General features: G+C 40.2%; 1 protein-coding gene across 6 annotated transcripts in view; it reads left to right on the plus strand.

Moving 5' to 3' along the window:
* AKAP11 (A-kinase anchoring protein 11) overlaps positions 1-22068 on the plus strand; it is a 47342-nt gene that overhangs the window by 1291 nt on the left and 23983 nt on the right. For all 6 annotated transcript variants that reach the window (XR_009246393.1, XM_058670694.1, XM_036493372.2 and 3 more), the window contains exons 2-6: positions 12324-12432; positions 16189-16305; positions 18462-18509; positions 20327-20461; positions 21657-21924. Coding sequence is in view for 5 of the 6 variants with exons in the window: in XM_058670694.1 (XP_058526677.1) it covers positions 12373-12432; positions 16189-16305; positions 18462-18509; positions 20327-20461; positions 21657-21924 (628 nt within the window). In the remaining variant the exon portion in view is untranslated. The remainder of the gene's footprint in view (positions 1-12323; positions 12433-16188; positions 16306-18461; positions 18510-20326; positions 20462-21656; positions 21925-22068) is intronic.

Below are 22068 nucleotides of genomic sequence, written 5' to 3' on the forward strand. Positions count from 1 at the left end.
ATGTGCAAAACCCGTGAGTTTTCCTTAGCTCCTACCCACCTTGTTATATTGATCTATACTGATTTTGATGTCTGAAAAAATACTCAAAAAATAGAGTACTTGGAAAAGACAAGGTACTCCAGGAGCGCGAAACTGATTCTGTTTTTTAATGTTTTGTTTATGATTTTAAGGTAAACGACTGCACAGTGCTCAGAACACTTGATGCCCGTTAAAACAGTGCGATTGAATGAGTCTTAAAACAATCACATTTTTCCTCCAGCACTCTGGCTGATCATGCTTTTTGGTAATCCTCTATGCAGAACTGTAACCCAGATGGTGAATGCAGTTAATTGTATTTGGGAGTTAATTGCAGCTGTGAGAAGGTGATTTATTTCTGAGAAACTAAATCATGTAAGTGGATTGGGACAGAAGTGGGTTCTCGGGTTGAACTGGTGACTAGCCTGTGCACCTGCTTCACGGCGTCACTGGTGGGCTGGGTAGGGGCTCGGAGCTGTTTCCTGCTTGTTGATAGAGTTACCTGAGATCCAGAACCACCGGGCGGCTTCTCCAACCTTCTGTAGCCTCTGTGCTACGGGGGTAAGTCTAGAAACCAGTCTTTGCCTGTAGATACTAGACTGAGTACGCTATGAAGTTCATGCACACACATATATGTACATATGTAAACACACATATGAAAACACATTATTACCTGTGTTAAGGGAAATAAATGGGCAGAGAAATTCTTGAAGAACGTGTAGAAAATTTAGAAAATGTACATTTGTGAATGGGCAAGAGAGACCTGTGTAGGCTAGAAAAGTTCTCTCCCATTACATCTTTGCAAAATGGAATTTTAAAAAATAGAATGTTTTACCTGTCAGTATAACCTTATGCCATGGTTCCCCAGCGTTTAGGCCATCTCTTTTATCTTCACTGAGAGGTAATTGAAGTAACTTTGGTTGGGTAAATGTCTTATGTGTACACTGATTTTTTGGGGGGGAGGTCAGGTTATTTTCATTTTAGCAGTAAAATTACTGGGAGGAGGGGAGAGGGTCAGGCTCATTTGGGGAATGAATTAAGGATGTAGAAAATAGTGATGGAGGGAAGGGAAGGGGAGGGCTTTATCAGCTGAAAACACTCTGATCAGATCTAAACATCCTCCTTTCATGCACGAGTTTTCTTTTAAAAAAGTATCTTCCAGTGGCAGAGTCATTTCACATGTATGGGTTGGAGACTGTACATGATAAAAGGAGAGAAGTTGGCCTTTTTTGACTAGTCTGAAAATGTGTCGTGGGGGACGTAGACCCTGCCACACGTGAAGCGACCTGGAACGGTGAGAATGATACTTGAGTGGCAGTGCGGCGTGATGTAGAGCTTGGATTCCGGAAGCGGTCAGGTAGACAATGTTCATTAGTATCTCTGAGCTTCGTTTTCCTCTCGTTGAAATGAGTTCAGACAGCCACCAGAGAGAGTGGACGTGAAGCACGGGTAGCTGCTGACTCAGTGCTTTTTGCTTTGACCTCTCTCAGTGGCCGGGGGAATTGGCTGATTTTAAAAATGGATTTGTCATATAGATCGAGTGCTGCTTCTCAGGCCTGCTGTGTGTGGGCAGCCTTGCAACCTGCAAAGCTCCAAGCTTTTAGGCTGTTTCTGGCCCGTTTTCCTGTGGGGCTTGTCTGCTCTTCCCTGGTTATTCCAGTTTCTTTCAGTCTTGAAAGCTCCTGGTAGGCAAAGCTTCCCTGGCTTCAGTTTACCATGGTACCAACGCCAGCTTCGTGGTGGCTGCATGCTGCTCAATGCTTACCTCTGAACCTTAGCTCTCAGTTTCTGGAGTAACAGCTCATAGGGTCAGGTATCTGCTTCTAGCCCAGTTGGGTGGTGTTAGGGGAAGATGGCAATGGGAAAATTGGATAGACCCCATTTATGGGGCTATACTTTTAGGCTTGCCATTGCCAGGTTGCCCAAGAGAAGCATAGTGGAGAGGAAAGAAGTGATGGGTATCGCTGGTGTACTAGCAGTACCTGTACCTCCTTCAGTTCAAGTTCTCCTAGCACTACACTGAACTGCTCTCATTTTGCAGATAGTCTAAGCAGGCCCATCTGTTACTTTTTAGGACAGATTCCTCTAGGCGAGTGAGTAAGGCAGGCTACCTAGCTGACTTGCGCCTCAGTTTCCATGTGTTTTAAATGAGTATAATAACAACACCTGTTATGAAACTTACGGATTGAAAGCAGTCATCAGTGGCTGGCTAGCACATGCACGCATAGTACAAGGGGATGGTGTTGAGGTGCAGTAATACAGACTGGCTGCGCTGTCACACTGCCCTTTAGTGATTTTTTTTTTTTTTTAATCAAAACCCCTCCCCCCCCTTTTTAAGGTTTGTTTTGTTTTGTTGGAAAATCAGATATACGGAGAGGAAGATCTTCTGTCTGCTGACTCGCTCCCCAAGTAGCCAAAATGGCCAGAGCTGAGCTGCACTGAAGCCAGAAGCTTCTTGTGGGTCTCCTTCGCAGGTGCAGGGTCCCAAGGCTTTGGACCGTCCTCGACTGCTTTCCCAGGTCACAGGCAGGGAGCTGGATGGGAAGAGGGACAGCTGGGACGCAACTGGTGCCCATATGGAATCCCAGCACGTGCTAGGTGAGGACTTTAGCCACTAGGCTACAGCATCAGGCTCTATGGTTCTTTTTACGCTCCCTGGAACCCTTTACCGTGATTGTCTTTGATTTTCTCTTGATCTTCTTTCTGTTGTTTCCTTGTTTCTTGGATCTGCTTTCTTCAACTAATGTTTCCAGCTCCTACTAAATCTATTCATTTTAGTTGCCTTTGGGTGTTTTGTTTTGGGCATAAAACACTCCCTTCCAGTTACCCTGTGCTTGGCAAAGAGATTGTTTCTACCTCCCCAGGGTTGCAATCTTGAAGTAATCTCCCACACTTTTTTTGTTGTGCCCCATGGTGTTATATTCAGTCAGTTAATAGGTTTTCTGTGGGGTCCCAGGGTGCCTCCTCTCTGCAAGCGCCAGGTCATCTCCACAGCAGATCCCTCCAGTGGTTCCTGCCATTGGCAGTTGAGCCTTACTGTGTTTGTATTGGCAAGACCTGCCTATTTCAATAACACTCCTAGAGTCAGGAAGGGACAGATGTCACATATAACAAGAAAAATGTGTTTCTGGATTCTGCATGTATTTTTTGTTAAATTTTGTAGAGGGGATTTTTGTGGAAGAGGGAGCCCATTGAACTTCTAGGAAACATATTCGTATGTGTTTTAAATTGATCATTGTATAGGCGTTTTGAAACCAGTTTTAGTTACAGTTAGTATTTTCCCTCTATGCCGGTCTCATTACTCTAGATACCAATGACAGCTGCTGGCACAGACGTACTTTTGAAGTGGATCATAATCCAGAGTGTAATTGAGAGACCCATAACTTTCCTCTGTGGATGTTTAAAACAGGACAGATATCGCTGAGTTAACTTTTGAACAAGTCATTAGGTAGCTTGCCTGGAGTGTTTTGTATTTAGTAGTGTTAGTTTGCCACTACTTGTCCCTTTGAATATCATGTCCTTGATGATTTTCCCTTCAAGTTACCACTTAAAAACATGTGGTTGTTGATCCTGGTGAAGGTCTTGGGGGAATGCAGAGATGAGTTAGGAATGGTCATAGAGTGTGAGCTCCAGAGACCAGGGACTTTTCACTGTCCTGTACTAATCACTGTTTCGCACATAGCCGGAAATCTTGGTTAATTACAGTCCAAGGTGGGGCGGAGACTTGCGTACTTTTGTTGACTGTTACGTAAGGCTGTAGTCTCAAGTGCTAAAATAGAGCAGTGGGAGTTTTGCTCCCACGGTGACATTTGTCAATGTTTGGACACATTTTTTACTTACCACAACTGGATGGGTGCTACCAGCATCTAGTGGCTAGAGGCCAAGGATGCTGTTAAGTGTCCTACAATGCAGACAGTTCTGTAACAGAAAGACTTATCTAACCAGATGTCAGCAATGCCAGCCTTTTATCCTGAACAGGAAGAACACCATGTACAACTTGCATGCAGGGATGAGATTGATTTAGAATTGAAAAGCAGAAGGGCAGAAGCTACAAAGAAGCCAAGTGTCTTAATACACATTAGGACATCCTGACATTTTTTTTTATGATTGATTGTCATTTTGGACGATCTAACAGTTTTGACCAATCGCTGTAGTGTTTTCCATTTTCTAGATTAATGCATAAGGAGGGAATTAGTTTTTTTTTTTTAATCGGGTACCATCTTGTGTAGAGAGGCAATGGCCATCAGGAGTTAGTTTTTGAATTCCCACCATATCACTTGCTATTTTTATTATTGCTGCATTGTATTCTTACTGCAGTCCCATGAAGATGAACCTTAGCTCTGTTCTCTGCAAGAAAGATGATATCCTCACCTTTATTCTGCTGTTCACATACTTGAAGATATTCTGTTTTCCTCATTGTTGCCTTGTAGAAACTTCACTTTGTGCTAGCCTTCAAGGTAGACCTATCGTGGTATTTCTTGGATGATTCCACTTGACATATAAGAGAGAAATCATGATGCTGTTTTTAAATCTCCCATCTGCCTTGGTGTGTGTTATTTTTTCTCACTGTACCTCTGTGTCTGAGGTCAACCCAATAATATGCTATTGTTTAAATAATTGTATATGCATATATATCTTTTTTCAAAATTTTATTTGAAAGGTTGAGTGACAGAGATGAAGAGACAGAATCTTCCATCCATCCACTGGTTTACCTCCCAAACGACTGCACCAGGTCTAGGCGAAGGTGAAGCCAAAAGCCTGGAATTCCATTTGGTTCTCCTACATGGATGGTAGGAACCCAAGTACATGGGCCCTTTTCTGCAACCTTTCCAGGGACCTTAGCAGCTGGATGGGAAACAAAGCAGCCAGGATGTGAACTGAGATTCTGATAAAGGAATGCCCTTGTTGTATGCAGCAATTTAACTCACTGTACCACAGCACCAACTTTAGCTGGTTCTATACTTAATTGAACTTAAAAATGAGAAAATTACTTTTATGTTGCTCTCACATTTACCATTTCAGGCATTCTTCATTTCTTCATACAGTTGTGAGGAACCCTTTTGCTGCCAAGAACCACTTGGATGTTTAGAACATCACTCCTAGATCATGTAGTTATCAACTTAAAAATGAGCCTGCTATAGATTCTGAATGTTGAGTCTTGCCTGCAGTTGTCTTGGCAAGGGTAGACCAAATGAGTTCATGGGCTGTATATGGCCCTGGGTTGTGTACCCCTGATTAGCCATGAATTCCCATTTGGCGTTGGTTTTTCTTTTCCCTGAAGAATTTTGTTCCATACTTACTCTAATGCTGGTCAGCTATTGGTGAATTCTCAGTGGCTCTTATAGGTTTGAATAAAGTTATTTTGACTTAATTTTGGAAAACTATCTCCTTTAGGTGTGACTAACTTGGCAGTTTTGTTTCAGTGCTAAAAAAGTGATCCAGATGTCCCAGGGTTGTCCTGTCTCTTGGCTTGTAGAGCCCAGAGATCTGCTGTCCCTCTTTGTTCTCTACACCTAACGGGTTCTTTTCCTTCTGCTGGCTTTTCGGATTTTCTCTTCATCATCGATTTTGAGCAGTTTGCATACAATGTACCTTGGCTATTTCTTACTTTTTTTTTTTAAAGTTTCTGTGGATCTGTCAGTTACCGGTATCATCAGATTTCAAGAATTTTGGGGTGTTTTGTCTTCAAAAAGTGTTTTTGTGTCTCTGTATTTGGGAGTATCTTTTACACTTTATTCCTGATGCCTTGGTTTGGTTGGCTGGTTCTGTATTTTGGTTTGGATGTTTTCTACTGCAGTGTCTAAGTCTGCCAAACCTTTACTCTCTAGTGCAGTCATCTGATGTTTATTGCATCCAGTGTTTTCCATTTTACACATCTTTTGTTTTCATCCCTAAAAGTTCTGTTCTGGTCTCTTTCATGGCTTGTGTTTGCTCCATATCGTGATATGTGTTTTCTTCTCCTATCAAGAATGTGTGGAACATAGTTCCTTTGTAGCTGTTCAGCTCTCTCCTTTTTATGCTATCATTGCTGTCATTTCTTGTTCTGCATTTACTGACTGTTTTTCTCCTAGTTCTGGGTCTTGTTTTTCTCTTCCTTTGCCTGGTAATTTTTGACAGTATGCCAGCTTTGAATCTTGCACTGTGGCTTGCTTTATTTGTCATGTTCCTTAAGAGTACTGGATTGAGTTCTGGTGTACAGTATTTAGGATCTGTTGGATTGTTTTGAGGCTTGCTTTTAACCTTTCTTAGTGTGGGGCCGGAACAGCCTTTGGTGTGGTGCTGACAGCGGCCCCCCAATCGGGCAGCTTCCTTCTGAGGAGTCCGTCCATTGCTTGCACTGTCCATTTACCCAGTCTGGTTAATGAGAGTACAAATTCTTCAGGCCCTGTGTGACCCCAGGTATTGTTTGGCCCACTGCTCTCGGATTGTTTTTTCCTCCATCTGAGGCACTCTGCACTGGTTGGTATTCGGCCAACATTCCTCGGGGAGCCCATCTGCAGATCTTCAGAGCTCTTATTCTTCGTGAATGTTCTCTCAAGTACTGACTTGGCCTTGTGAATTCCAGCCACCCTGGTCTCCCCAAATTCTGCCTAGTGTCCTTGTCCCTGTGTGGACACATGGAGCTCACCTGCAGCCAGTGCTGCCTTTTCAAGACCATACTCTTGTATTGCCTCTTCTGTCTAATGTTTCAAAATCAGTATTTTCTATATATTTTATTATAACTTTATTTAATATTGATTTAAAAAATATTTGGCATTTGGTCAAAATGTTCATTTGGAACATTTATTACAGAAATCTCATAGAAGTTGTTGAAACTGTTTAAATGTATTCTCACAGATGTACATATATTGTTTTAAACATTTAAAGGCATACTTTGTCCTTTAAATAGATGGCCTGTATTAATTCAGCTGTTCTTTGACTATCTAGTCTGTTAAACTAGAAATTAATAAAAGACTTGTCTTCAGGGAACTCCACAGCAAGAGGGGAGTATGCAGACTGCGGCACCACAGGATTAAAGGGCAAAGCCCTGGGGTGTGAGCCGGAGGTAGAGGAGTAGCTGAGCCAAGCTTTGCTGAGGGTGGCTTTGAGTTGATCCTAAAGTAGTAGCTCGGGGAGTAAGGTGAGAGGGAAAATTTGAAAGGAAACTGGGAGGAGGACAGACTATCCCATGGCGGTTTATTGCACATGATGGTATGTAGGGATCCTGGGAAGTTTGGCCTCCTGTCTGGGATTGGCTTACTAAGACAGCATAGGGGAGGAAAGTTTTGTTCACATTTTTAACTTCAGAAGTTTGGGGTAACTGGAATATTTAGTTGGAAGTATCTAACTGAAAATTGAATGCAAGGAGAACTGAAAATATAAATTAATAAGTTATTTACATAGTTCAAATCAGAGGTAGATGTGGAATGTCCTTTGCAAAGTAAGCATACCCAAAGAGGGCAGGTATGCAGGTTAGAAAATATTAGTATTTGAGTAATAAGTTAACAATTATTCAGGGAAGGAGGTGAATTCAGTAGCTGGAGAGATAAGTGATTTCTTATCAGAAATTGCAGAGTACTTGTTACAATACGGATTTCTGGGTTCCATATAAACTTACTCAGTCTGAATCATCTTGATGTGAGTGGATTAGAAATAGAAACTCATTCCAGTCAGCCATTTAGCTTAAGAGGTTAAGGCATCCGGGTCCATATATTGGAACACTTGGTTCCAGTGTCTGCCTCCAGCTGCCGACTCCTTCGTGCTGACAGAGACCTTGGGAGGCAGCATTGGTGGATCGGGTATTTGGGCTCCTGCTACAGTATTGACTTCTCTGCTCCCAAGCGTCACCCTGGCCCATCCCTGGTCATGGCATTCATTTGGAGAATGAGTCAGTGTATGGGAGCTCTTGCCGCTTATTTGTCTCCCTACTTCTGAAATAAAGGAAAACAACAACAGCAACAACAAAACCAGGTGAACTGATTTGTAGCTGTCCTGAAGTTTGAGAAAACCAGTACGGTAAGAAAGTCATAGGACATTGTTGATAGAAGAAGAAAGGCATTCCAAAGATGCGTTGGCAGTTAGTTCTCCTGCCAAAAAATGGCAGATGATGTTGACGTGAATATTTCTAATTTTTTAATTTGAAAGGCAGAGAGACAAGACAGTTGAAATCTTGCACTCAACCCAGGATTCCTCCATGGTGGCACACACTAAGAACTTGAGCCAGCACCTGCTTCCTAGCACATGCTTGAGTGGAGAAGTGGACTTGGGAGCAGAACTTGAAGGTGAATTCAGGCTCTCCTAATGCAGCGTCCAAGTGACTCACTCATCGTTGTGTCTACTGAGAAAAACCAGTGTCTGTGCTTGTCATGTATCATTTTTATTCCACATGTAAATATACAAACGTAGATACACAGATTTTGCACAAAATGGTGTAGCCCTGACTCATCCCAATCTTACTTTACTTATTTATATTTTCTTATTAAGGTATCTGATGGGTTTGTAGCATTTTTAAAGTTTCTCACTTGTCGATCCCTGTCACGGCATACATCCTTTAAGACATTTCCTTAGGTGTGCAGAAACACGTGTATTATTAAAATTATGTCTGATTTTATTAAATCATCAGTAAATGCAGTATCTGCATCATTTTACAATTTGCTGTTTGACACTAGTTTGTGTGATTGTATTTCCAACAGCAAGGTAATGATCAAGTGAATGTATTATAATTCACTTGCATTGACTAATTTCTAGCTGATTTTCAGTGTTTGTTTTGTGTCAATGACTATTTCACCTAATTGTGAATTTTGTTAAGTCTTTAGTATGGGTTTTAGCAGGTGAACCTCAGAATGAAAGGTATTTTTCAGTTATTTATTCAGAGTTCTGTACCAGCGTTCCCGGCATTCATTTCTCTAGCTGCTTCCCTTTGATTCCTTGCACAGTCCCTGGTTTTTCTTTAAACTTCCTTGGTCTTCCTTTGATTTTAGCAGTACGTATTCTGCTTTATTTATTTATTTTTGGTTTCTTTTAGGGGGAATTCCGTATCTAGTTGTGTTAACTTTTTGTTTTGTGTGTTTTTCCTGAGCTCTGGGAAATTGTCTTGGTGTGGTTTGGCTTGTCCATCTGTACTCAGTCTCCCAATTTCGTGTGTTGTTTGGCTCTTTCCAGGTTCATTTTAATTCCTTTGGCTGTAACTAACCTACTTGGTTATTGGCATTTCTTCATTCACCCTTAAATAGAGCACAATGCAAATAAAAACAACAACAAAAAAGCCTCAGTGAAGTTTGTCATCCCACAAGGCAGCGTAGGGAGCAGTGCTGTGTTTCTGCTGCTCTGGTGGGATAGGACAGCCTGCTCGAGCTGCTGTGCCGACCTCCCGCCACCCCCTCTGTGTCATTACCAAGATGCTTTGTTTCCCTTTCTCTGATGTTTTTCCTTGTGAGGTAGTATTTTACTTATGTCGAAATTAAATACAGAGTACTGGACTAGGGTTTAATACATTTTCTTCCACAAATGAAGCAGAATGTTAAGGTAGAATTAAACTTTAAAAATCAGCTTCAGATGAGTAAGTAATTCTGTAGTACTGTTGGATTATGTGAATTTTAGGGCAACATGGTTCTGTTTGTCTGGATTCATTCTCATCTGGTGCTCATTCTTCTGTGTTTGATTTTTAAAATGTCCCATTGTTGGTTGTATTAGATACTGTATGCTTTAGTTTTTCAGCCGTGAGTAAGGGTGTTCTGTATGGGCGTGCTACTTAGGAGTGCTGTGGGTACAACAGACTGTGGCAGCCAGCCTTGTGACGTCCAGGGTGTGGTCTCAGGCCACTGGCTTCCCTCTGTAGCTCTTTCTGTGCTGGGGACGTGGTGCACCTTAGAGTGCCTGGTGCATCTGGACAATTGCTTCCTATTATGGTGACATTGCTTGGGAGGTTGTATTTACCTTTGCTCAGTTGACTTTAGCTAGCAGCTGCAAAGGGAATTGCTGTTTCTTGTCTCTTTGGACTCCTGCAGGCAAAATTAGGTATGAAGTCAGAGAAAATAAAAACATGTGCACCAACCCCTGGTCCTTGAGCACTGTTGGTACTGGCAGCTATTGTGTCACTATGGAAGGGAAGCTAATGTCCCCTCACTGCCTGAGGGTCATCTGGCATCTGCATGACTTTATATTTCTGTTGTACAGTGTGACAAACAGCTTACCAAACCTTTTTGCACTGGAGAGGAGTGGTCAAGTGCCCTGCATTGGAGTTACAAAATTAGATTTTGGGCCTGGTGCGGTAGCCTAGCAGTTTAAGTCCTAGCCTTGCATGCGCCGGGATCCCATATGGGCACCGGTTCCAATCCTAGCAGCCTCGCTTCCTATCCAGCTCCCTGCTTGTGGTCTGGGAAAGCAGTCAAGGACGGCCCAAAGCCTTGTGACCCTGCACCATGTGGGAGACCCAGAAGAGGCTCCGGGTTCCTGGCTTCAGATTGGCTCAGCTCTGGCCATTGCAGCTGCTTAGGGAGTGAATCAGTGGATGAAAGATCTTCCTGTCTCTCCTCCTCTCTGTATATCTGACTTTAAATTAAAAAAAAAAAAAAAACTTAAAAAAAAAATTCTTAAAATTTTTTTGGTTTCAACCTCAGATCTGCCAATTTCTTTTGTGGGCCTGGGTGAATTGCTTAACTTCCCGTTGTCTTAGTTTTTCTCGTAAAATGATGGGACTGCTCTGCCAGTTGTAGGGATAAAATGAGTTGTTGACGTCAGTCTCTTAGCGAAGAAAGCCTGGCTGTGTTCTGAGCTCTGGTTAGGACCCCTAGATGTTCCAGGTTCATTATTCGCTCTGATGAATTCCCAAAGATAGAATTGATGAGTCCAAGAATAGAACTATTTTCAGGGCTTTGAAGTGTCTTACAAAATCTTGCTCCAAAAAGATGGTGTGGCTTTCCTCGGGAGTTGACTTGGAGGGTTTCTGTTTTTCTGGAATCCTTAGACTCTGAGTGGCAAGTGTGTTTTTATCTGAAGGTTGGGGCAAGTCCATTTGCCCCTGAGCGTATCTGCAAGATGACGTGCAGAGCACTGTGATCTAAGACAAATAAAAGGATTATCTTCTTGGTCCACCCACTTGCCCTTTGTACTTAGCCCTCATTTTGATACTTTTTGGCTCTCTAGATTATTTTAATATTTTAGGCAAATATCAAAATTTCTCTTTTTGTGTGTGTTTTGTTGTTCCCAAAGTACCTCCCATCAGTGCCTTCCCATTTGATTCTCAGAATAGATATGTCAGGTAAACGGGATGTCATATACCTAGAGGAGAAACATTAGCAAAAGGGAATAAAACCAGGACAGGCGAAAGCGGGACAGGGTGGCACCTTTCTGAAAGCTGGTGTGCGGCTCCCTGGTAAGCCATCGGGGCTCCCTGGCGCTCTGTTCAGCTGCTCTGCCGAAGCTGAATCAGTTGTCAGTAACTAGCCAGAAGACCCCGCAGGACTAACCTCAGCTCAGATGAGGATGCCATCGTAAGTCTTTGTGGGAAAATTAACATCTAGGAATCCTGAAAGCAAGATGCATTTATAATGTGCTCACTGTCAAGTTTTCTCTGTGTTGAAGATTGAATTTCATTAAAATGTAACCTTGAAGTTCTGAAGTGGGAGCTAGCTTAAGTTGCTTTTGCTTGCAAATCTCATAGTATAAATCTATCTTAGTCAAATGTTAAGTTCTCAAACGTCTTTTGTGAAATTGTTATTCAAACATCGAGGCCTCTATTTTAGAGCTTCTCCCAAGGGGCATGTATGCTTGTGTAAGTGCTATTAATCATGCAACTTGGATGTTTTCTCAGCTCCAGTCACTGTTACATTCCTGGGCTTCCTATATAAGGAACTTGTTTTTGTTCATCTGTCTAACTTAGTATGAGCGGATTTCATATTCTTATTTGTGTATCATCAAACTTTCTGCCGAAGAACTAAGAATGTCTGTAGTATTCACTAGTGCTAGAGGGATAAAAGGGATGTTAGGGCGTAAGAAAGATGATGCCGTTCTTGTAATAGTTTATATTTCAGATTTAAAATGAGTTTTTAGAAATCTCTTACTGCAGCTTTATAATATAAAGGGCATTCAAATTGAATAAAAACAGGTAGACTGTGATTTTGAATCTGAACTAGGATTTTTGTAATGAATTTGTGATAGCCTCATTTTTTTTAATTTCCATATCCAACTGCCATGTAAATTTTTAGGGTGTTTTGGTTTGCTTTTTGGTTTTCTTTAAATGGCCGGTGGGAGAGAAGGTGTTGGCACCTTGTGCCTCCTTGAGTTAGCACACTCGGTCACTGACTGGTTTCTCTGGCTGTGTCTGGCAGGTGTTCTGTGCAGTTACTCCTTGGTGACTACACACACAGCAGCGTAGCTATGGCGACTTCCCAGCTTCTCAGAAACAGTCACCTGAAGACGAGAGCACCTGTTAGAAAAGTAAGTCTTAATATGAACATGGCAATTTTATAAACAGGTTGGGTCATTTTGAATCCTATTGCTTTGATTTGTTTTAAGGAATCTTATTTGAACTGGTAACATTAAAGTAAAAAGACTCTCATGAAAATAGTACTAATGAATTCATGATTGTATTTTCTGAAGACCGCACTGCCTGCTCCCTATTTCTTCTCAAAAGTTAATTTTCCATCACCAACCCCCTTCCCTTTTTTTCACCAGTGTAGGCCATCTTTGTGCTTTATCCTAAAATTGTTTAACAAACATTATCATTCTTTTATTCATTCAGCAAATTTGAGTACCTTTTTTTTTTGTGCTCAAGACAATATGCTAACTGCTGAGTAAGTGGTAATAAGCAAATGAAATGTAATGCCGTTGTACTTTGTAGAACCCTGACTTTCTTCCCTTAAAGTGAATTGGTTATCAGGCCGTTTCTTGACATGTTTATTTTTTATGATGCTTGAGGCATTACTTAAAGGAAAAAGAAAGCCGGGCTGGTTAGTGTTGGCAGCTCTTTCTCTAGATGACATTTTCTTTTTTTCTTTTTTTTTTTCCATTGGTCATAGTGGAATAGATTTATTTATTTTTTGGTGTTATTCTTATGGTTTATTTTTATTTTATTTTATTTTTTATTTATTATTTTTAATTCATTAATTACATTGTATTATGTGACACAGTTTCATAGGTACTTGGATTCTCCCCACCCTTCCCCAAACCCTCCCACCATGGTGGATTCCTCCACCTTGTTGCATAACCACAGTTCAAGTTCAGTTGAGATTCCCCCATTGCAAACATACACCAAACATAGAGTCCAGCATCTTATTGTCCAGTCAAGTTCAACGGCTTCTTAGGTATACCCTCTCTGGTCTGAAAGCTGTGGTTCATCTACTCCATGGAATACTACTCAGCTATTAAAAAAAACAAAATGCAGTTCTTTGTGGCCAAATGGGCCAAACTGGAAACCATAATGCTAAGGGAAATGAGCCAATCCCAAAAGGTTAAATACCACATGTTTGCCTTAATTTAAGATGATATGATGTTATGTATAACATGTTATGTTATGTATGTTATATGTTGTGTATAAACTAAAATTGAAATGTCAATGAGGTGGTCACAGAAGGTGATTAAGAACTCGCATTTACTTTTTTTTTTAAAGATTTATTCATTTTATTACAGCCAGATATACACAGAGGAGGAGAGACAGAGAGGAAGATCTTCCGTCCGATGATTCACTCCCCAAGTGAGCCGCAACGGGCCGATGCTGGGCCGATCCGAAGCCGGGAACCTGGAACCTCTTCCGAGTCTCCCACGCGGGTGCAGTGTCCCAATGCATTGGGCCGTCCTCGACTGCTTTCCCAGGCCACAAGCAGGGAGCTGGATGGGAAGTGGAGCTGCCGGGATTAGAACCGGTGCCCATATGGGATCCCGGGGCGTTCAAGGCGAGGACTTTAGCCGCTAGGCCATGCCGCCAGGCCATGTCGCCGGGCCCTCGCATTTACTTTTAACATATTGGTTACTCATTACTATGTCAATTAATTCCATAATGATGTAAATTTTTGCTGATGGTATGTTGGAGCTTTTAATTGATTGGGTAGATGACATTTTCTGCATGATGCTGTCGACCAGTCCTTACGTGTTAAGACAGGTGTTGCCTTCTTTCGTTGCAGCATTTTCCTTGCTTTCATGTAGCTCATCTAAGTAGGTGAGGAAAGGATAAATGCCCTATAATTACAAATTTTCAGGTTAATAACAACATAATAGTTACCTTCACTAGTGGCAAATAAAAGCCATATGAAATGCTTGTTCTGATTTTACTGTTCATTCATATGTATTGCTCTGGACTCACAGATTTTTATATTCCTATATTTTACAACTTCTTATATGTTTACATTCATTCATTTATTCATTGGAAGATGGGCTCTGGAGTAATGGCTCAGTTATTAAATCCTCACCTCGCATGTGCCAGGATCCCATATAGGCACCGATTTGTGTTCTGGCTGTTTTATTTCCCATCCAGTTCCCCACCTGTGGCCTGGGCAAGCAGGAGTGGATGGCCCAAAGCCTTGGGACCCTGCACCCACCTGGGAGACTTGGAAGAGGTTCCTGACTCCTGGCTTCGAATTGACTCATTCTGACCAGTGTGACCATTTCGGGAATGAACCAGCAAAAGAAATATCTTTCTCTCTGTCACTCTGTAAATTTTATCTGTTTTTCCAATAAAAATAAATCTTTTGAAGAAATAAGAATGGGACTCCTGAATTGACTACAGTTAAATTTACCTCCTGTGTATCTTGGAAATTTAGGATAGTAATTAAAAAAAAATTTTAAACCAATAATAATAATAATAATAATAATAATAATAATAATAATAATAAACTATTGCCCCAGATAGGAAGCTGAGAGGCACTTTAAGCTGCCACCTGCGTCCTTTTGTCTTAGGCTCACATCCTGCCTTTTTGCCTGGAATTGGCAAAGAATCTAACTGGCATAGGTAGATAGGTGTTCCAGGCTCATTTAATACTTTGTCTTCCTCAGGCCTGCCAATTGTTGATGCAGGAAGCTCTGGTTCTGGTAATGGGTGATTGGTATCTAAAACCCAAATCTTGACTACTGGGTATGCATAGTGCTACCAAAGGCCTTTCAGTGGAAAAGGTGATTTACATTTAAAGAATTATAAGTTCATTTGATGCATCACATTTGAGTGTATTTTTTTCATGAATTTTTGGGTTCTTTTTGTATCTCGTCTTAGATCACAGATTTTTATTTTGCTCATTAAATGAGCAACTGTTCCTTGAATCCGTGTGGTATGTGAGGTCCCAAGATTTGAGGAAACAGGCTGAAGCGCAGTCTCTGACTGCCGTGATTTGGTTTAATGGGTGAAGAAGACAGATACATCTGTTGCAATTATAGAGATCAATAATCTGTGTCATGAGGTAGAGTAGGTTATCTTAATGTGCTGTGCATGTTAATGCTGTATTGTCTAGTACAGCAGGAACTTTGGGAATGTGTCATTATGATTCAGAGGTGAAAAAAATCCTCAAATTTCTTAGAATGGGTAGGATTAATGTAGATACTAACTGGAGTAAGGACGTTTCTGATAAAAAAACAGATAAGCAGATCAGCGGAAAATGAGTCAGGTAGAGGAACTCTGTGTTCTTTGTGATTAACTGCAATGCTAATTATTTTCTTTATACAACTATTTCCTTCCTCTGTTCCATTGCACTTGTAATGGCCTCCTTATCCCAAATCTGAAATCTCTCATTTTTATTGTTAACAGCTTCCTTAAGACTGGTGGAAAACCTTACTTTGGGCTACTGTCTCTTTTAGTCTGTCTCCAGCTTTGTTAAGGGAATAATTGTTGCTGTTAGTGTGAGCTTACTGAAGCTTCCATATCATCTTGCTCATTATATAAATTGTTGCTTCTGAATTAAAAGACATGGATTTTGTAAAGTTTTCACATAAGAGCAAGTAAACCTGGCGTAAGACTGTGTGTGGGCTTCTAGAATTCAGTGCCAAAACTTAGTGTGGGTGGCGTTTTTGGTTTATGAAAAACTATATGAGCTTTTTCAGCCAAGTGGAGCTATTCTCAGTTGATGTATGCATCCAGTATAGCAAAAGGTGCCCAGTGAATATTAGTTGGAGCATCAGTGACTATTTAAAACCAAAATGTCTCCAGGATCTCCTGTCTTATCTTGGAATTAAAAAAAGTACAACTGTCTTTTTTTTCCTCCCTGTTTCCAGAGCTTCAGTGAAGATGTGTTCCAGTCTGTGAAGTCTTTGTTACACAGTGAGAAAGAACTGTGCAGTGTGGCAGCGGAGGGTCACCTAAAGCAGCATGACCATGCTGATTTACCTGAGGTGGGACGTTTTTGCTTTGTGCAGTCCTCCTTAATACAGCTCAATAATTTCATGCGTCTTGGTAGGGCTGTAAACTCTATTTTCACAAATGCCTGCACTTTATTACATTGCTACAAGTATGTGTTTCAAATACTGCAAACATCATTGTGTCAGTGTATTGTAATGAGCATGCTTCATTCAGCACGTGGACGCTGACCGCTCACTGGACATCTCTGCGTTGCATGATTCTTCCAATGTTCAGTAGTTAGAACTTTAATACCAACTTTTTTTTACTCTGAAACGTAAAATATGTGATGCTAATTTGTTTTCCAGGTTATTATTAGTTGACTTAAAAATTGGAATAAGGGTTTATTCCCCTCTAATTTACCCATATGCCTCATCACGTTTGTGTGTGATATTAGGTCACCGCAGCTTCAGGCTGATAAGTATATTAAAATAATTTTTGAAGTGAGGAGTCCAGTGGAAATTTTGGTGATTCTTATATTCTGAGTGAATGACTTTGCTTCATATCTGTAACGTCATTTCGTAAAAAGATAGATGTAGCTGTTAGACTTGAACTGTGCTACTCCTAAACCTTTACTTTTTTGTGTTAACTCAATTTCTGTGACTCTTGAGTGTTACCTTCTTACTGTCTACTTCCACTGTTAATCAATCCCATTGTTGCCACAATGTGCCATTCCAGCTGCTGACTAATGCCTTTCCCAGCCCCCACAACTTGCTGAGGTCTTTCTTGATCGATGGGAAATGAAAACCCTGCTAGCATCTTCAGAAGCTCATTTTCTCTTGTAAGAAACTTGATAAAATAGAAAGAATTTCAGTCCCGCTTTCAGGTGTACATATCCCAAAGTACAGTTTTGAAAATAAAGAAGCAACTTTGTCACTTGAGTACTGTTTGTCAGTGAAAGTGGCAGGCCCTTTGCTCTGCTTCATCCAGTTAACCCTCACAGCTGGGGGATGGGCGATTGCATTGCCTTGATTTTCTGGATGAGGGCACAGGCTCTGAGAGGTAACACTTGACCTTGGTACCTGGAAGATTAACTCTTTTGGGAAACAATAACCATGGTCAGAATAAAGATCCTGGAGTAAAGATTCTCACTTGTTGATGAATTTTTAGAAAGATATCGAAAGTTTATTTGGTATTGCTTAATGTTTTCATTCTGCTATTCTCCTCGCTGCTCCCGCCAGTTCTTGAAAATTATCTGCTGTCACTTAAACAGTACATATTTTTAGCCATAGCTCTCAACTAGTAGACAATTTAGTATTTTATTTTCAGATAAAAACTTCTTAAAGACAAAGAAAATATGACTTTGTAAAATCATACATTTTTCATATAATAAAAGTAATGCATATTCTTAGTAGAACAACAAGAAATGCTGAAAGTATAAAAAAGGAAATGACTCATTGAGCCTATGAATTGTGAGTAAGGGGGAAGGTTTATAAATAAAGTTTAACAAAATAAAAACTAAAATTTAACAAAAAAATCACCTGTAACTCTGTCATCCGGTTAATCACTGCATGTAATTTAGCATGTGGCCTTGTATTTTCCATGTATCAAGGCTAAAATTATGTTCATATCGTGTGTTTCATTTGTTTGTAACTTTATTAGAATTGTGATATTTCCTAATGTCATTAATTATTTAAAAATCAAGGAAATTTCTGCGGAGTATAATTTCAAATAAGCGTGTTAAAGGGAGTAAGTGATGGTATCACAGGAAGTCAGTGAGGAGAGAGCTTTGGAGGCCTACTGAGGCATTCTCCAGAGAGAGGGGAGGGAGCAGTCACGTGCTGCCCAGGGAGAAGAGGCCCAGGCTGAGGAGATGGAGGCGAGCATGTTCAGGGCATGGTCCAGGCCTGGAGGGGCCAGCGCGAGGGAAGACAACTGACGGAGGGCCGAATGGATCAGCGAATCCCACGAGGAGTTTTGACTAGAAAGTGGCATGAAAGTGGGAACAACTCAGACACAACTGAAAGCATTTCTTATATGTTTGTTGGGTAGATGTGACTGAACTTTCTGTTGAAGTAATTTGAGGAGAAATCTTTTTGATCATCTTTGAAAAAGTTATCCTTTGTGCTGTTTTTTTTTTTCATGTTTCTCTGCTGTATCAAATCTGAGATAAGATATAAAAATAGATTGATGAAACTTTATTTTTATTCAGGTCACATTTCTTGGTTTTAATGAAGAAACAGATGCTGCCCATATACAGGTATGTGGTCAGTGTGTTGAACTAGAAAGGACTGTGGAACATTTTGAGGCTAAAAATTTCCCTTTTTGCCCCAAATTTACACTGAATTCTTGTTTTATTAAGAATTTATATGAAGTTCTGCTAGTATCTTTTTTTAAATCAGAAGGTTGTAATTTCATGTCAACTTTTTTTTTTTTTTAAAGATTTACTCATTTTATTACAGCCAGATATACACAGAGGAGGAGAGACAGAGAGGAAGATCTTCCGTCCGATGATTCACTCCCCAAGTGAGCCGCGACGGGCCGATGCGCACCAATCCGAAGCCGGGAATCTGGAACCTCTTCCAGGTCTCCCATGCAGGTGCAGTGTCCCAATGCATTGGGCTGTCCTCAACTGCCCTCCCAGGCCACAAGCAGGGAGCTGGATGGGAAGTGGAGCTTCCGGGATTAGAACCGGCGCCCATATGGGATCCCGAGGTTTTCAAGGCGAGGACTTTAGCCGCTAGGCCATGCCACCGGGCCCTCAGGTCAACTTTTGATTGTGCTTTGCACATTTTCACTTTTGTCATTCTTAGTGAATATTTTAATTGTAGAAGGCAGCACAAAGTCACTTACCAGAGTAGGCTGCAAATTATTGTGCTTTTCTCCGTTATGTTCATTATTTAGAATACGTGTTTTTGTTTTGATGTTTTTCATAATTTGACTTCACCAGTAACAATTTTGCATTTTTAGTTGCAAAAGTTCTGAATGTAAAAGAAAAAACTTATGGGGTTGGTGGTATAGCATAGTAGGTAAAGCCACTGTCTTTAATGTCAGCATCCCAGATGGGCGGCAGTTCCCGACCCAGCTGCTCCACTTCAATATAGTTTCTTTCTAATGGCCCATGAAAAGCAGCACAAGAGGCCCAGGTGCTTGGGCTCCTACTGCCCACACGAAAGACTAGGTGTTGTGGCTCTCTGGGGAATGGAGCAGTGAATGGAAGATCTCTGTCTCTCCCTCCAACTCTTTTCCAATAAATAAATAGATCTTTAAAACCAAAAGCTCCAATTTGTATTAAGTAATAGCCAGTGCAAAACTGTTAGCCGTTTGAGCTAGGCAGTTGTCTGCAGTGACTAATGTTAGAGGTGAGGGCCGTACTGGAAAGGAGTGGCATGGCCTGAAGAGGGGTCCAGGTTCCTGGAGATAGATCTCAGTTTCCTCCTCTCTTTCTCAGACTGCTGCGATTTGGGGCTGGACTTTTGGCTTTGGGGCACCCACATTCAATATCTGATTTGCTGGGTTGAGTTTTCAGTTTTGTTTCAGCTTCTTGCCCTTATGGGTCCTGGGAGGTAGCAGGAAATAGCCTAAGTGGTAAATCTGGCTGAACCTTGTGGCTGGCTGCCTGCCTAGCTGGCGTGGCTGTTTGAGCAGTTAGCCATCTACTGTTTGTATTGCTCTCTCTCTGCTCTGGAATATTTAAAGATTTGTGATTTTTATGTTTTGTAAAGTGTCTCTTGGTAGAGGAAAAAGTCATATTCTGTTCTTCCTGATGTGTGCATATGAGTGACTGAGAATAGAAACTCTGCTGTGTCCCCTGTTTATGCCCCTGCTTGAAGGAAGTAGTTTGGATAGAAGGAACAAACCAGGACATATTTCTGAATACCTGTGACTGGAAAGAGTAATGTTCCTAAGTATTTAGTTGTCAGCTTAAAATTGATTATTTTAACAACTGCGAAGAGGAAAATTTATATAGTGGTAAACCTTATTGTTACTTCCTTATAATGTCCACATATACGAACCTTAACAAAAGAGTGATTTTACAGTGTTTTTATTATTATTATTATTATTATTTTAAATTAGGATTTAGCTGCCGTTTCTTTGGAACTTCCAGATCTTCTGAATTCACTTCATTTCTGCAGCCTCAATGAAAATGAAATAATTTGTATGAAGGATATAAATAGATCATCAGAAATGAATAATGATCCTCTAAATCAGGTAACTTTCGTAAATAATTCCTAAGAAATTCCTTAATGCAAATTTGATCAAGATTCAAGTGCTTGGATGAAGTTTTTTTTTTTAATGTTATCTAAAGGAAATCTAATTCATAAATCTTAACTGCCATGAGATTGACACATCTGCAGGCCAGAGCTTATGAATTAAAAACTCTGTCTATAGTTCCATAAATGGTACAAAGATACATATTTTTTCTGAAGATCATTATTTTTGGATTTCTTGAACTGTTGCTACCATTTACAAGCTGTAGGGACTTTTCCTCTTTTTGACCAATTCCAGAGTTATATAAATGTGCTGTATTAGGTAATGTACTTCAACTCATAGTTTATTGAAATTCTGTGTAAAGTAGACACTGAATGGTAGTGGTTCTTTGCTTCTAAATAGAAATATTATCATTTGAGACAGGTGGTTAGTTTCAAAATATTCAGCATGTAGTTGAGTTAGTTCTTGTTGATAATACATTGTAATTTTAGGAGGTAAAGCATATACAATTGAGCCAATAGGTTTCAGTGTTGAATGTGTTATTCTGGGTATAAAGACCTGCCATTTTCTCTATGAAGTCTAGCAATAAAAGTAGAAGTGTTTGCTTATTTCCTTAATTATATTCCTCATTTATGTTTACTCTGCTTTATTTTTTAGAGTGTAAGAGGTAAGTAGCTATTTGGTTATTAGATTTTTGAAGAAGTCATCAATATATACATGTTTACATATTATGTGAGTGAAAATCTGACTTGTATTCTTCAAGCTGTAAAAATTTTAATACTGGGTAAATTTTAGTAAAGGAAGGTATAGTTCTTTTATAGTAATAGGAATAAAGGTAAAAGCCATAGGAAATTGGTCAAAAAAAAAAAAATAAAACAATCTGATTCCTACTGTGGAAATTGTGCAACAATACAGGAAAACATAATTGTGTAAAGATATAGGTAGCTAATATGTTACGTAGCATGTAAGGAGAGAAACTTAAGTGGGAATTGAATGCCTCTGTAAGAAAGAAAACTAGGAAGAGACAACTTAGGAACTGAGAAGTGTGAAGAATGAAAAGAAGCATTGTAAAACCAGGGAGCCTTCAGGATGCATATTTTTTTTCTTCTGCTGTCATCTTATTTCTAGCCTGTACTTCCTGATACTGTATTTTTATTTGAAATAAAAATTGTTACCATCTTTCATTTTTCCTAAGACTCATCATTCTGGAATGCTTTGTGTCATGAGAGTGTCACCTACATTACCAAGACTCAGAATTGATTTTATCTTCAGTCTCTTGAGTAAATACGCTACTGGCATAAGATATACCTTGGACACATACTTGCATCAGAAGCACCAACTTGAGACCACTGATGAAGATGAAGATGATGATACTAACCAGTCTGTATCTTCCATTGAGGATGACTTTGTTACAGCTTTTGAGCACTTAGAAGAAGAAGAGACTTCAAAACTGTATAACGACGGTTTGTTCTTTTGCTAGACTTTTTCTTAATTTAGGGAAAATTAAAACTTAAAAATACAATTTTGAAAGTTACTAAGGTATACTTGCTCAGTTGAAATTGGGTTCAATTAAATGTTTTAGCTCCTTCTTCCGATTGCCTGAGTAA

Source organism: Ochotona princeps, chromosome 12 (assembly GCF_030435755.1).
Source record: "Ochotona princeps isolate mOchPri1 chromosome 12, mOchPri1.hap1, whole genome shotgun sequence".
NCBI classification, from domain to species: Eukaryota; Metazoa; Chordata; class Mammalia; order Lagomorpha; family Ochotonidae; genus Ochotona; species Ochotona princeps.